The sequence below is a fragment of the Pongo pygmaeus genome, chromosome 19, assembly GCF_028885625.2.
Source record: "Pongo pygmaeus isolate AG05252 chromosome 19, NHGRI_mPonPyg2-v2.0_pri, whole genome shotgun sequence".
Taxonomy (NCBI): Eukaryota; Metazoa; Chordata; class Mammalia; order Primates; family Hominidae; genus Pongo; species Pongo pygmaeus.
In genome coordinates this window covers 94,196,356-94,212,826 of record NC_072392.2, presented here as the reverse complement: position 1 = coordinate 94,212,826, position 16,471 = coordinate 94,196,356, and the positions used below count along the sequence as shown (strand labels likewise).

General features: G+C 43.9%; 1 protein-coding gene across 3 annotated transcripts in view; it reads left to right on the top strand.

The window, feature by feature from the left end:
* The window catches only part of ACOX1 (acyl-CoA oxidase 1), a 37,514-nt gene that overhangs the window by 4,491 nt on the left and 16,552 nt on the right, over nucleotides 1-16,471 (top strand). For 2 of the 3 annotated variants that reach the window (XM_054456847.2, XM_054456848.2), the window contains exon 3: nucleotides 1,078-1,238. In XM_054456847.2, coding sequence (XP_054312822.1) covers nucleotides 1,078-1,238 — 161 coding nt within the window. Of the gene's footprint in view, nucleotides 1-1,077; nucleotides 1,239-14,222; nucleotides 14,384-16,471 lie in introns of all 3 variants that reach the window. The other variant, XM_054456846.2, reaches the window with a different exon arrangement.

Here is a 16,471-nt window from a genome sequence, read left to right as displayed (position 1 = left end):
TAGTAGAGACGGGGTTTCACCATGTTAGCCAGGATGGTCTCGATCTCCTGACCTCATGATCTGCCCGCCTCGGCTTCCCAAAGTGCTGGGATTACAGGCGTGAGCCACCGCGCCCGGCTACTATTATTTCTTCTAAGGTGGTGGTTTGGTTTCAGGGTCCCCCAGCACTGCAATGGCAGCCTATCCGTTCTCTCATTTAGTTCATGCTCTGCTCATTGCACAGGTCAGGATAAACTGGTACTAACATTGCTTCCTAATCATCTGTTAAGAAGTCATGAAGATCAGTTAGATGAGATGTATTTTGTACTTTAAACTTTTTAGATATTAGCTTTGTCAAAGTACAAAATTGATCCCTATAAAATCTATGACACAGCACAGCCAAGGTCAACTACTTTGGATTCTGTTTTGTAAGAAGAGAGTTGAGGACTAAATTTCAATGTGATGTAGAGTTAATCTGTAGTAATGTTCATTTGCCATTGGGGATAAATTTTTACATGCCCACATTACTTATTGTAAACCCTGAAGACCTTTAGAGATGTATGATTCTGCCCTGGAATATGTATTTACTCTTCTGGATATTTGCTTATATTATCTAGGGAAACATAGTTGAAATTATTTCTTCCTTGGAGTTCTTGTTAACAGCTCTATAAATAAGTGTTCTATGGAGTTACTTTTGCTCTTTGAAACAAACAAGTAAAACCTAAATAAAGCAAAAAAAAACAAAAAACAAAAAACACATTCTAAAAAATTCAACCAATCAAACCAGCAAATAACACCAACAACCTCCCCTTCCAAAAATTAGAGATGTTTTTATGCTAAAACTTAGGTAGAATTTGCTTAGTGGATTAAATGTAAATATGAAATGAATTGTGGCCTTGAAATAATTAGAAGAAGATCATCAGGTTCTGCTGTTGGCTTTTTAGGTAGTAAAATGGTAAATCTTATATGTAATTTCATAAGAAGAGGGTTTACATTTTCCTGACCTTCTCCTTGAAGGCCAAAGCTGTTTGGCAAGAAGGGGTAATAGGATGCAGTTTCTAAAGGAAGGCTGAGATCCTTTTCTTTTCTCTCCTGTAGACTACATTTGGTCAATTTTGTGGAACCTGTGGGCCTCAATTACTCCATGTTTATTCCTACCTTGCTGAATCAGGGCACCACTGCTCAGAAAGAGAAATGGCTGCTTTCATCCAAAGGACTCCAGATAATTGGCACCTACGCCCAGACGGAAATGGGCCACGGTTAGTCCACGTTGAGGGTCTCTGGGTAACCCACCTCAGGACATCAGTTAACAGTGATTGCCGGCATTTGATTTTTTTCTGCTGCTACCTGTTTGGGATTTTATTTTTAAGTTGTTAAGTCAAAATTCAGCTTCTTGTTTTCTCCTAGATAGTTTCCCCGGAAACTGGTCCAGGGCTCTGGCCTATAAACATTTTTCACTGTTATTTCCTAAAGCCTTTTATTATTGAACAGTTTGAAAAGATGGGGTTTACAGTACAGCAGGGAACCCCATTATGTTACTCTGGGTCTAATGAGTAAAGACTTTGTTGGAAATTCTTCAGAGGGTTAGTGCCTCAGCAATATCTGGAAAGTGCCTCTCTGCTCTAATGCAGCTAAAGCTGTGGATTTTAATGGGGGCAGCAGGCAGTGGCAGCTGCCTGTCTCATGTCATTGCCCACTAGCAGGGTTATAAGGCAGTTTGGAAAAGAGTCCATGATTCTCTTCATCTGACTTCAGTCTTTTTAGACATTTTTTCCCCTACATGTCTGGGAACTCTTGTGTTGCCAGTAATTCTTTGTTAAATTGTTCCTAAATGTCTGGCTTCCTTCAAAAAGTTTTGCTTTTGATCTTAATGTGAAATAGGTTTGTTTTCATAGACAAGGCCATTGGCAGGTTTGAGTGTTTGGAATTTGAACTGCCAAGCCTCATGTCTAATTATCAAAATGGTAGGAGTAAAGAAAGGGAAAGAAAAAGGGATGCAGATATCAGGGAAACATCATTTTGTGTTTGATTACTGAATTCAATATGTGAATTGGTTTAAGGAAAATGTTATTTATTGTCATCTCCATGGGGACAGCAGCTTTCTGGTCATGATTTGATGTTCCAGACACTTTACTAAACACTCAAGACTTCAACTTCAAGATGGTCAGTACTGAAATTATAAGCCTGAAAGAAAGGTTTGTAAAGGAAGATAAAATTCTGTTTTTTTTTTGTTTTTTTTTTTTTTTTTGAGACAGAGTTTTGCTTTTTTTGCCCAGACTGGAGTGCAATGGCGCGATCTCGGCTCACTGCAACCTCCGCCTCTGGGTTCAAGTGATTCTCCTGCCTGAGCCTCCTGAGTAGCTGGAATTACAGGGCTCACCACCACGCCCGGCTAATTTTGTATTTTTAGTAGAGGCGTGGTTTCTCCATGTTGGCCAGGCTGGTCTTTAACTCCTGACCTCAGGTGATCTGTCCACCTTGGCCTCCCAAAGTGCTGGGATTACAGGCGTGAGCCACCGCACCTGGCTGACAGATAAGATCCTTTTTTTTTTGGGAGACGGAGTCTCACTCTGTCGCCCAGGCTGGAGTGCAGTGGCGCCATCTCGGCTCACTGCAAGCTCCGCCTCCTGGGTTCACGCCATTCTCCTGCCTCAGCTCCTGAGTAGCTGGGACTACAGGCGCCCGCCACCATGCCCGGCTAATTTTTTGTATTTTAGTAGAGATGGGGTTTCACTGTGTAAGCCAGGATGGTCTTGATCTCCTGACCTCGTGATCTGCCCTCCCAAAGTCCTGGGATTACAGGCGTAAGCCACTGCGCCTGGCCTGAGAGATAAGATTCTTTATGTAGTCCTCCTCGCTTGGAGTATCTGTGTGTTTGTGTACATGCATGCGTGGTGTGTGTGTGTGTGTTGTAATTTTGAAGTAGCTTTGTGGTACAGAACTGTGTTTCAGTATTCATCATTATAGAATTTATTTGACTTAACAGTCATGCTGTTCATAGGAGGCATAAGATGTGAAATAGTCTGAGGCTAATGGATTTGTTAAGTATACCTCTTGTTGGTCTAATGCTTCTGCCTCATTTGTAAAGTAATATCACAAATATGTATTTGTCCTTTTTATTTTTTTTTTTGAGTCGGAGTCTCATCCCGTGCCCCAGGCTGAAGTGCAGTGGAGTGATCTCAGCTCACTGCAACCTCCAGCTCCTGGGTTCAAGCGATTCTCCTGCCTCAGCCTCCTGAGTAGCTGGGATTACAGGCGCCCGCCACCATGCCCAGCTAATTTTGCTATTTTTGGTAGAGACGGGGTTTGGCCATTTTGGCCAGGCTGGTCTCAAACTCCTTACCTCAGGTGATCCACCCGCCTCGGCCTCCCAAAGTGCTGGGATTATAGGTGTGAGCCACCACACCTGGCCTGCCCTAATTTTTGAAAGGAGAGAGGAAGAAAGGAAGACTTGAACTATACTGGTTTGAGGCGAACAGAAGTTGGACAGAGATCCTATATGGCTGTGGGCAAGTTTGCATTTGTTAGAGTTTTCATTCCCTTATTGCTTTTAGTTTTGGTTTTTTTTTTTTTTTTTTTTGAGACGGAGTTTCGCTCTTGTTGCCCAGGCTGGAGTGCAATGGCGCGATCTCGGCTCCCCGCAACCTCCGCCTCCCAGGTTCAAGTGATTCTCCTGCCTCTCCCTCCCTAGTAGCTGGGATTACAGGCATGTGCCACCACGCCTGCTAATTTTATATTTTCAGTAGAGACGGGGTTTCTCCATGTTGGTCAGGCTGGTCTCGAACTCCCGACCTCAGGTGATCCTCCCGCCTCGGCCTCCCAAAGTGCTGGGATTACAGGTGTGAGCCACCATGCCCGGCTAGTTTTGGGTATTTTCTTGTATTTGAACTAATGTTGTCTTAATCTCTGTGGTTTAGAGAACAGTGTCCTAAGATTAGTTTTTTTCTTGCTGGAATTTTGCTAATTCATATTGCTGTTCTTGGTTGACGACTGATCTTTTCCTTGGAAATAAGTCAGGTTGGTTAATTTGCATCACGTGACAGTTTTACCTTATATAGAGTACACAAAAAGTCAACATCCAGGAGATCGGCAATAGAGCAGCTTATATAGAATGAGATCTAACTATTTAAATTCTGAGACTTTGGAAAATGGATCAACAGTGAACAGTGATTATCTAACGCGGTCTCACGGAAGCAGCTGTAACTTTGGGTTTGGGATTCTTTCACTTCTGGGTAGCTGCTGAGAAGTGAAGGGGCTCAGAAGTGTTCAGGTTGACTCCATGTTCCTTCCAAATCCTAAAATTCAGTCACCTACAGAAAGTCTCAGTCACCAGCATTATCCTTCTTTCTAGAGTGTGTCTTCTTTCCTCTAAGGGCATGAAGAAACTCGGATATACACTTGCCCTGTGGGTCTGGGAGCCTTAATCAAAGGCAGAGGCCTGAGCCTGGGTGATGGGCTTACCTCCCTGGAGTTCTGGGATTAAAGGAACAGCCTGGGGAACTGGGTCCATGTTATCATCCTGACCATATGTTTCTTTAGGCCACAAAACAGGTCGTTTGTTTGCTCTTCACAGATATCTAATCATTTCAAGATCTGGCCACTTCTGGAGATTCTTCTTGCTTTGTTTTCCTTGTTGGCTTGCTTGCTCGCTTCCTTCCTTTCTTCTTTTTTTTTTTTTGGAGTCTCATGTTGCCCAGGCTGGAGTGGTGCAATGGTACAATCTCGGCTCACTGCAACCTCCATCTCCCTGGTTCAAGTGATTCTCCTGCCTCAGCCTCCTGAGTAGCTGGGATCACAGGTGTGCACCACCATACCTGGCTAATATTTATATTTTTAGTAGAGACAGGGTTTCACCATGTTGGCCAGGCTGGTCTTGAACTCCTGACCTCAGGCGATCCGCCCACCTCGGCCTCCCAAAGTGCTGGGATTACAAGTGTGAGCCACTGCACCCGGCCTCTTTCTCTCTCTCTTTCTATCTTCTTCCCTTCCTCCGTTCCTTTTGTTCCTTTCTTTCTTTATTCCTCACCCGTGGACTCAGGTCACATTGCCTTGTTTCCTATTACCATCAATTTAGGAATATAGAGATTGTATGATACATAGTTATCCTTGAAGTTGATGCAGTATCTTGGCAAATTGCCATCATTAACACTTAAATATGAAATAAAGCACCTTTCTTTGAAACTGGAAAGAGGTAGTAAACTTGATTTGTAAGTCATCAGTCTCTACTGCACCTCTGTTGCCCTCTCTCCCTAGGCTCAACAGTCTCCTCTTCCCTCTGCCCAAGTGATTCTCTTCCCTGTTGGACTTCTCATGAGACTTGCTTCCCTGGGGATTTGGGCTAAATTTCACCAATATTAGTGATAATAATATAAACTTTATGAAAGCTGTATTCTGGCCAGGCGTGGTGGCTCACGCCTGTAATCCCAGCACTTTGGGAGGCCAACGTGGGTGGATCACCTGAGGTCGGGAGTTTGAGACCAGCCTGACCAACATGGAAAAACTCCGTCCCTACTAAAAATACAAAATTACCTGGGTGTGGTGGTGCGTGCCTGTAATCCCAGCTACTAGGGAGGCTGAGGCAGGAGAAGCATTTGAACCTGGGAGGTGGAAGTTGTGGTGAGCCGAGATCGCGCCATTGCGCTCTAGCCTGGGTAACAACAGCGAGACTCCGTCTCAATAAATAAATAAATAAATAAATAAATAAAACGCTGTATTCTTTGGGGTCATACTTCTGGAATACCTCTCAGAAATGAATTACTATATTGAGGGACATGAGCATTTTAGAGCTTTTGCTACATAGTTTGAGGCTTTTCCTGAAACACAGAACCAGTTGACAATATATTTAGCAAGCTCTGTACCTGTATTTCCACAGCTCCATCAACGTGGTCACTTTAATTTATTTTGCTACTTTAACATATTTCTTTTTTCTTTTTTTTTTTTTCTGAGATGGAGTTTTGCTCTTGTTGCTCAGGCTGGAGTGCAATGGCATGATCTCGGCTCACCACAACCTCTGCCTCCCGTGTTCAAGCGATTCTCCTCCCTCAGTCTCCTGAGTAGCTGGGATTATAGGCATGCGTCACCACGCCCGGCTACTTTTGTATTTTTAGTAGAGACGGCGTTTCTCCATGTTGGTCAGGCTGGTCTCGAACTCCTGACCTCAGGTGATCCGCCCACTTCGGCCTCCCAAAGTGCTGGGATTATAGGCATGAGCCACTGCACATGGCCTACTTTAATATATTTCTTTTTTTTGTTTTGTTTTGAGGCGGAGTCTCGCTCTGTCGCCCAGGCTGGAGTGCAGTGGCACAATCTCCACTCGCTGCAAGCTCCGCCTCCTGGGTTCACGCCATTCTCCTGCCTCAGCCCCCCAAGTAGCTGGTACTACAGGCCCTCCACCATGCCCAGCTAATTTTTTTTTTTTTTTTTTTTGTATTTTTAGTAGAGATGGGTTTTCACTGTGTTAGCCAGGATAGGCTCGATATCCTGACCTCGTTATCCGTCCGCCTCAGCCTCCCAAAGTGCTGGGATTACAGGCGTGAGCCACTGCACCTGGCCTACTTTAATATATTTCTAAGAGTTAATGTTTTAATTTCCCATTACTAGTGAGCCTGGATGTTATTACATGTTTTGATTTACGGTTTGCGTTTTCTATGTATAAAATAGGGTTTTTCAGCTGGGTGCAATGGCTCTCACCTGTAATCCCAGCACTTTGGGAGGCCAAGGTGGGTGGATCACTTGAGATCAGGAGTTTGAGACCAGCCTGGCCAACATGGTGAAACCGGTCTGTGCTAAAAATATAAAAATTAGCTGGGAGTGGTGGTGGCACCTGTAATTCTAGCTGCTCGGAAGGCTGAAGCAGGAGAATCCCTTGAACCTGGGAGGTGGAGGTTGCAGTGAGCTGAGATCGTGCCACTGCACTCCAGCCTGGGCGACAGAGTGACACTCTGTCTCAAAAAAATATATATATACACATATATATATATAAATATATAAAAATATATATATTTCTTTTTTTTATTATTTTCTGCTTTGTTAAATGTTTTTGCTTTATATATTTAACATATCCTTCTCTGCATAGGTATAAATTTTATCTTTTCCATAACTTGAATAGTTATCTTTCTTCTGGGTTTTTTTTTTTTTTTTTTTTTTGAGACATAGTCTTCCTCTGTCACCAGGCTGGAGTGCAGTGGCATAATATTGGCTCACTGTAACCTCCTCCTCCTGGGTTCAAAGCCATTCTCCTGGCTTAGCCTCCTGAGTAGCTGGGATTACAGGTGCCCACCACCACACCCAGCTAATTTTTGTATTTTTAGTAGAGATGGGGTTTCACCATGTTGGTCAGGATGGTCTCGATCTCCTGATCTCATGATCCACCCGCCTCGATCTCCCAAAGTGCTGTGATTACAGGCGTGAGCCACCACGCCCGGCCTCTTCTGTTTTCTTCTAATATTTTTGTTTGGTTTCTGTTTAATGATTTGACTTGTATATGATACAGAGTGAGAATGAATCTCATGGTTTTCTAGATTTTTTTTTGTACTTCTTTTTTCTTTTTTTTGAGAGACAGGAGTCTCACTCTGTCACCCAGGCTGGGGTGCAGTGGCACAGCTTCTGAGATTTCTAATGTTCATTATTAACTAGTGGCTTTTTCCCATTATTATCTTATTCCCATTATGTCCTTTCTGGTTTGTCTTAGAGTTTTATAATAGGTTAAATTTATTTCTGGAACCTTAAATATATTACATTGATAGGTTTATTTCTTTCTTTGTTTTCCTTCTAACATAAATTTTGACCACTGGTGCTTTATAAAACTTTTTTGAGACAGAATCTTGCACCGTCACCTGGGCTGGAGTGCAGTGGCACGATCTTGGCTGACTGCAACCTCAGCCTCCCCAGTAGCTGGAATCACAGGTGCCCGCCACCACGCCCAGCTAATTTTTTGTATTTTTAGTAGAGATGGGGTTTCACCATGTTGGCCAGGCTGGTCTCAAACTCCTGACCTCGTGATTCGCCCACGTCGGCCTCCCAGAATGCTGGGATTACAGACGTAAGCCACCATGCCCAGCCAAGACTTTTTACTTTATTTTTATTTTTATTTTTTATTTTTTTATTTTTATTTTTTATTTATTTTTAAGACGGAGTCTCACTCTATTGCCCAGGCTGGAGTGCAGTGGTGTGATTTCAGCTCACTGCAACCTCCGCCTCCCGGGTTCAAGCGATTCTCCTGCCTCAGCCCCCTGAGTAGCTGGGATTACAGGCGCACACCACCATGTTCAGCTAATGTTTGTATTTTTAGTAGAAACGGAGTTTCACCATGTTGGTCAGGCTGGTCTCGAACTCCTGACCCCATGATCCGCCCGCCTCAGCCTCCCAAAGTGCTGGGATTACAGGCATGAGCCACCACGCCTGGCCTTTATTTTTTTATTTTACTATTTTCATTTATTTTTTTTCTTTTTCGAGACGGAGTCTTGCTCTGTCACCCAGCCTGGAGTGCAGTGGCATGATCTCAGCTCACTGCAACTTCTGCCTCCCAGGTTCAAGTAATTCTTCTGCCTTAGCCTCCCGAGTAGCTGGGATTACAGGCACGTGCCACCATGCCCATCTAATTTTTGTATTTTTAGTAGAGATGGGGTTTCACCATGTTGGCCAGGCTGGTCTCGAACTCTTGACCTCAGGTGATCCGCCTGCCTCAGCCTCCCAAAGTGCTGGGATTACAGGAGTGAGCCATCGGGCCTGGCGTATTTTTATTTTTGAAAGACAGGTTCTTGCTCTGCTGCCCAGGCTGGAGTGCAGAGGTTTGATCATAGCTCACTGCAGCCTTGATCTCCTAGACTGAAGGGATCCTCCTGCCTCAGCCTCCCGAGTAGCTGAGAGTATAGGCTCATGACACCGTGCCCAGTTGATTTTTTAAATTTTTAGTAGAGATAGGCTCTTGCTGTGTTGCCCAGGCTTGTAAGGTATTAAAAAATCTGATAGGATAAGCCTACTGTTGTTACATTTAAAGATACGTGTATTTGGTATTCAAGCTTGCTTATTCTAGATGAATTCTGATCTGAATCTGTCAGATTCTAAAAAAAAATTCCACAGGAATTAAATGTTTTTTTTTCTCCTTCTCTATCTGGAATTTTAAGTTAGTTTTATATTGAAGCCTTGTCTTTTCTTGGGAAGCTATTTCTTTCCTGTTATTTTTATCTTCTTTTTTTCCCACCCTATTAGGTATTTATCTTTTTTCTGGGTTTTTTTTGTTTGCTTGTTTGTTTTTTTGAGACAGAGTCTCGCTGTGTTGCCCAGGCTGGAGTGCAGTGGCGTGATCTCGGCTCACTGCAAGCTCCGTCTCCTGGGTTCACGCCATTCTCGTGCCTCAGCCTCCCGAGTAGCTGGGACTACAGGCGCCTGCCACCACGCCCGGCCAATTTTCTTGTATTTTTAGTAGAGATGGGGGTTTCGCCGTGTTAGCCAGGATGGTCTTGATCTCCTGACCTCGTGATGCACCCTCCTCGGCCTCTCAAAATGCTGGGATTACAGGTGTGAGCCACCACGCCTGAGTGCTGTTAATTTTTTTTCCCTTATAGCCTGCAGCTTTTCTCAATTCACTTATTGTGGTATTTTGTTGACATTGTTAATTTCCTAGGATGATACTCATGCTTTCTACAGAGCTGCTTTTTATTTCTTCCTTTCTCATATATGATTAGTCTAATTGGTTTTTCCTCAGTATTGATTGTTAGCCTTTCCAGCCTTGTATCATGTGGAAAGAGAGGCTGGGGATGCCTTTTGATGTTTTGGTTTTAAAAGAGCTGACTCTAGCGCTTCACTAAGTATAATGTTGGTGCTTCGTAATTTTACGATAAATTATTTAAAAATAATATCTTTATCATGCATAACCAGCTTTTAAAACAAATACTTGGCTTAAGTCAAAAAACTATGCAGTTCACGTTCTCCTTGTAACATTTCTAAATTTCATCCACATCTGAATAATGCTTGTCTTAGTTGGAAGAAATGTTTTTTTCCTGAAAACATTCTTTAGTGTCAGAAGCATTCGTGATTATAGTGGTTTTACTCCTGCCCTATTGAGCGCATTTGTTGTAACCCTTAGCGTGCATCTTCGCTCTGTGGTTCACTCAGATGTAAACCTTCCAGAGTCTGATGGGTGCTTGATAGTGGCCTTTCCTTCACCAGGAATTGCTCTGATTTCTAGTGAAGTAAAATAACCTTCCATGAAAGCATGAAAAGTATCTGGTCCCAGGTTTCAGTCCTAACTCAGTTTTTGCCTTCCAAGTTCTAAGTGCACATTGATTTGTCTTCCTAGATGGTACTCAAAAGGCTGGGGACAGTTGATATTTCTGTTTGAGTGAAAGGCACTCTCATCCCATGAATGTGTTTTTCTTGGGATATCCGCTATTAATTTTTTTTTTTTTTTTTTTTTTTTTTTGAGATGGAGTCTTGCTCTGTCCCCCAGGCTAGAATGCAGTGGCGCGATCTTGGCTGACTGCAACCTCCGCCTCCCAGGTTCAAGCAATTCTGCCTCACCCTCCTGAGTAGCTGGGATAACTAGCGCCTGCCACCACGCCCAGCTAATTTTTGTATTTTTAGTAGACATGGGGTTTCACCATGTTGCCCAGGCTGGTCTCGAACTCCTGACCTCAAGTGATCCGCCCACCTTGGCCCCCCAAAGTACTGGGATTATAGGCGTGAGCCACCATGCCTGGCCTTTTTTTTTTTTAATTTTGAAATGATTGTAGAGTCATAGGAAGTTACAAAAATAGTACCAAGAAACCCTGTGAACCCGTCACCGAGTCTCTACCAGTGGTGACACCTTGTGGGATTTCCATTTTCAAGGCTTCCAAGGACAGCCCTGGCTTTTTCAGCATGTCTTTTTAGCATCTTCATTACAGTCACAGTCTTTTTTTTTTCTTTAGATAGAGTCTTGCTCTATCGCCAGGATGGAGTTCAGTGGCGTGATCTCCATTCACTGCAGCTTCCGCCTCCCGGGTTCAAGGATTCTTCTGCCTCAGTCTCCCGAGTAGCTGGGATTACAGGCTGGTGCTGCCACACCCGGCTAATTTTTGTATTTTTAGTAGAGAGGGGTTTCACCTTGTTGGCCAGGATGGTTTCGATCTCCTGATCTCATGATCCGCCCACCTTGGCCTCCCAAAGTGCTGGGATTACAGGCGTGAGCCACCGCGCCTGGCCTGCAGTCACAGTCCTTAGTCCATGCTATGCTTGTGCAATAATTTCCCCAGCTAGGAGACAGGACTAGGTGACAAGGTTCTTTTTTTAAAAAATAGGTTTAGGGGGTACAAGTGCCATTTCCTTACATGTATATATTATGTAATGGTGAAGTCTGGGATTTTGCAGTACCCATTGCCCAAATAGTGAACATAGTACCCAGTAGGTAACTTTTCAGGCCTCATACCCCTCCCATCCTCCCACATTCTGGAGCCTCCAGTGTCTGTTTTGTTCGTTGTTTTTTGTTTTTTGAGACAGAGTCTCTGTCGCCCAGGCTGGAGTGCAGTGGCACCATCGTGGCTCACTGCAACTTTTGCCTCCTGGGTTCAAGTGATTCTCCTGCCTCAGTCTCCCAAGTAGCTGGGATTACAGGTGCCCACCACCACGCCCAACTGATTATTGTATATTTAGTAGAGATGGGGTTTCACCCTGTTGACCAGGCTGGTCTTGAACTCCAGCCTCAGGTGATCCCCCTGTCTCGGCCTCCCAAAGTGCTGAGATTATATTCGTGAGCCACCGTGCCTGGCCCCTGTGTCTGTTACTCCATTCTGCGTGTCCATGTTTACCCCTTGCTCAGCTCGCATGGTGATGAGATTCTTGTCCTTGTTTTGCCATTATCTTTTTTCCCTGAGCAAGGCATTTAATCCATCTCAGCCTTAACTTCTCCTCTGTAAAATGAGGGATTCAGTCACACATATTTTGATTTTTCTTTTTCTAAAGTGTGATTGCTTAGCTGAAAGCCCAGCCCCTAGATTGGAAGAAGTGATTGATTAGCCCTTGTCTGAGCAGTGTGCCCTGGTTATTTTCCTCCCTACCTTGCAAGGAACAAACAGAAATTTAAAAACTGAAACGTCATTTATGCTCATTTCAAAGACACATAGAATGATAAGAGCAATATGGAGTTGACGGATTTGGAGCTGGCAATTAAACAGAATACCAGTAATGTGGGAAAATGCAAAGGCATATAGAACGACTTCCTATCCTTAGCAGAAATTCACACAGAATCCTGTCCCCTGCACGTTTTAAGTGGAAAAGAATGACCCCAGAAAGTGGATTTAAAACTAATAAAGCTAAGATGTTTATTATCATTAGTGATAATTTCTGTATAATTGTCACGGAGAGCTTATGCATGAATCTGTAACTTGTCATTATTATGGTCTTCACTAGAAATTGCATGTCTTTTTTAATTTCTGAAATAAATTATTGAGATGAAGAGCACTGTCAGTTTTTGTATTAAATTGTTTCAGTAGAGCATGGCCGAATATTTGATATGATGAATCTGAATGAAATGATCAGAGCTATGTGAGGAATGTGGTTCTACGCTGGATGTTTTGTGGACAAAACAGAAAAAAAATCCCAGCCTAGAAGCATTATTGAAGTTGCATTGAGGAAAAACTATAATCTGGGGGTCATATTGTCACTCTGAGAGAACTACTATGTACTGTCTCGCTTTCTCATCAGAGGAAATCCTTGTACCAGTACCACTCAAATTCTCTGTTCTCCAACTCCTGGCCTTAAGCGATTCTTCTCAAGCGATTCTGCCTCAGCATCCCAAGTAGCTGGGATTACAGGCACGTGCCACCACACCCAGCAAATTCTCCATTCTATACAACTTCTTCTTTTTTTTTTTTTTTTTTTTTTTGAGACAGAGTCTCGCTCTGTTGCCCAGGCTGGAGTGCAGTAGTGTGATCTCGGCTCACTGCAACCACCGCCTCCCAAGTTCAAGCATTTCTCCTGCCTCAGCCTCCCAAGTAGCTTGGATTACAGGCATGTGCCACCATGCCCGACTGATTTTGTATTTTTAGTAGAGATGGGGTCTCACCATGTTGGTCAGACTGGTCTCAAACTCCTAACCTCAGGTGATCTGCCCACCTCAGCCTTTCAAAGTGCTGGGATTACAGGCATGAGCCACAGTACCCGGACTTTTTTTTTGTATTTTTAGTAGAAACGGGATTTCGCTATGTTGGCTAGGCTGGTCTCAAACTCCTGACCTCAAGTGATCCGCCTGCCTGAGCCTCCCAAAGTGCTGGGATTACAGGTGTGAGCCACCACGCCTGGCCCTATACAACTTTACAAATTCTCTCTTTTTTTTTTTTTTTTTTTTTTTTTTTGAGATGGAGTCTCACTCTGTTGCCCAGGCTAGAATGCAGTGGTGTGATCTTAGCTCACTGCAACCTCTGCCTCCTGGGTTGGAGCAATTCTCCTGCCTCAGCCTCCCGAGTAGCTGGGATTACAGGTGTGCGCCACCACACCTGGCTAATTTTTGTATTTTTAGTAGAGACAGGGTTTCACCATGTTGGCCAGGCTGATCTTGAACTCCTGACCTCAGGTGATCCACCCACCTCGGCCTCCCAGAATGCTGGGATTATAGGTGTTAGCCACTGCACCTGGCCAATTCTCTCTTATTTATTTATTTTTTTGAGACAGAGTGTCACTCTGTCACCCAGGCTGGAATGCAGTGGGCGTGATCTCGGCTCACTGCAACCTCTGCCTCCTAGGTTCAAGCGATTTGCCTACCTCAGCCTCCCAAATAGCTGGGACTACTGGCTGGCGCCACCATGCTTGGCTGATTTTTGTATTTTTAGTAGAGTCGGGGTTTTGCCATGTTGGCCAGGCTGGTCTCGAACTCCTGACTTAAGGTGATCTGACCGCCTTGGCCTCCCAAAGTGCTGAGATTGTAGGCGTGAGCCACTGCACCGGCCTCTCAAATTTTCTTTATTTCCTTTGATTTAATTCCTGGGCTAGGATCCTCTGCCTTGCACGTGTGGTTTTGTACTGCATTGGCTTTGGAATCAGTAACCAATCCCTGTCCTCGTACTCCTTGCTGACTCAGGAAAAATGGAAATTAACAAGAGTTATAAAGTAATACAGAAAGGGACAGTGCTCCCATCTATGATTAAGTGCACGCAACTAATTCATACTTAAGGTTTTTTTGTCTCCTTCCCTTGCTCTATTTAAATTGCTGATTCTCTTACACCTGATGACTCTTCTCTCAAATGCTCATCCTTGATAATTCCTCGAAGTTTTGTGCACCGAGGGCGGCCTGAGCCTCTGGATCTTCACTTGGGCATGTTCCTGCCCACCTTGCTTCACCAGGCAACTGCGGAGCAGCAGGAGCGCTTCTTCATGCCCGCCTGGAACTTGGAGATCATTGGCACTTATGCCCAGACAGAGATGGGTCATGGTATGGAGTATTCAGTCTACCTTCTGGGTTGGGTGGGCCCCTGTGAGCTTACCATGTGTGGAGTGCCCACCATGTGCCATCGATGGTGTGTCGATGTTCTATGGTCTGTTTAAATGAGCTCTTTTTGCAGAGTCCAGGTTTTGGTATAGACACTGCTTTGGTGAGTGGGAATTAAAGGCCGTGATAGTGATGAAATGATTGTCCTTTTTATACCATAGTTCCCCTTCAGAGGGTCAAGAATTGCAAATCAGGCCTTATTTACCAAGTGGTTTTTCAGTGTTACTGAGGTTGTATAGAATCTGTGTGCGTATACAACCCGAAGCTGTTTTTTTTTTCGTTCCTATCTGATTACCTTTACTACTGATACCTTAATGAGTACAAATTCCAGAAGAAATAGAAATAATAGTTTGTGTACTCTTGGATTTGCTTGAGGGAAATGAGTAGCTTATAACTGAAGTGTGTGACATTTTGGAGTTATTTGTACTTTGAGTCAATCAGTAGTTCTGCAAGTGACTTGGCTGGAGAGTGAAAAAACCAAGATAAGCCGAACTTGCAGGCATTTGGTTTCAGACTCTGTATCTCCACCTTTCATTGATCTTTCCACCCCCCACCTGCTTTCTTCATGCACCTGGGTGGGCTGGAGGTGGCCGCTGTTCCTCTTTGTATCTTCTCTGAATTGGGTCCGTGTTTGCCATTCATTTGCTTCTGGCTTCTCTTTTTCTGCTCTGACGTTTCAGAAAAACTGGTCTAGTGTGTATTTGCTGCTTGCTCCTTATTTCTATACAGCTGCTGCTTTTTATTTGGTGTTGAATAGTATTTTACAGGATTTTCATGAGACTCCAAGTGGAATACTATTTGTTTCAGTTGTGCTTTTGGAAACATTTTGTCCTTATCTGTTCTGTTTAATGTTATCTGCTTTTCTGTAAAAGCTGCTTCTTTGATGAAAGATGTCTGTGTCTGATTTGTTGACTCCCACTCGGGAAAGTTGTGGATTGCACATAAGTTGGTTATTCAACTTGGAAGCTTCTAAATGTTTCAAAGTGCGTTTAATGAGGTCTAAGCGTTATGAAAGCAGATTGGTAAAAGGTTCCCAACGTTTGCTTTAGTACAGTATTTTTGTAGAGACTGCCACCTAGAACATTTTTCTATGACTCTTTTCAAATAATTTTGGTATATTTGTGTTAAGATTTAAAACATAAGATCCTATCCCAGTACACATAAGAAACTGGAAACTCTTCCTCGCCACATTAATGAACCAGCAGGACTAAGTTAGGCCTGCCATTGGAAATCTGTAGGGTCAACTGAGACCTTATTATTGGACCTTTAGGAATTTTTAAAAGTCACATTCCAGGTCATTTCCCCAATAATGGTTATACTTGTATACTTTTTTTTTTTTTTTTGAGACAGAGTCTTGTACTGTCGCCCAGGCTGGAGTGCAGTGGCACGATCTCAGCTCACTGCAAGCTCCACCTCCCGGGTTCACGCCATTCTCCTGCCTCAGCCTCCCGAGTAGCTGGGACTATAGGCACCCACCACCATGCCCGGCTAATTTTTTGTATTTTTAGCAGAGAAGGGGTTTCACCGTTTTAGCCAGGATGGTCTCGATCTCCTGACTTTGTGATCCGCCCGCCTCGGCCCACCAAAGTGCTGGGATTACAGGCGTAAGCCACTGTGCCCAGTTTTAATTTTTTTTTTTTTTTGTATTTTTAGTAGAGACGGGGTTTCACCACTTTAGCCAGGATGGTCTCGATCTCCTGACCTCATGATCCCCCTGCCTCGGCCTCCCAAAGTGCTGGGATTACAGGCTTGAGCCACTGCGCCTGGCCTTTTTTTTTTTTTTTTTTTTTTTTTTTTTTTGAGATGGAGTCTTGCTCTGCCACCCAGGCTGGAGTGTGGTGGCACAATCTTGGCTCACTGCAACCTCCGCCTCCCGGGTTCAAGCAATTCTCCTGCCTCAGCCTCCTTAGTAGCTGGGACTACAGGCGCACGCCACAAGGCCTGGCTAATTTTTTGTATTTTTAGTAGAGACGGGTTTCACCGTGTTAGCCAGGATGGTCTCGATCTCCTGACCTCGTGATCCACCCGCCT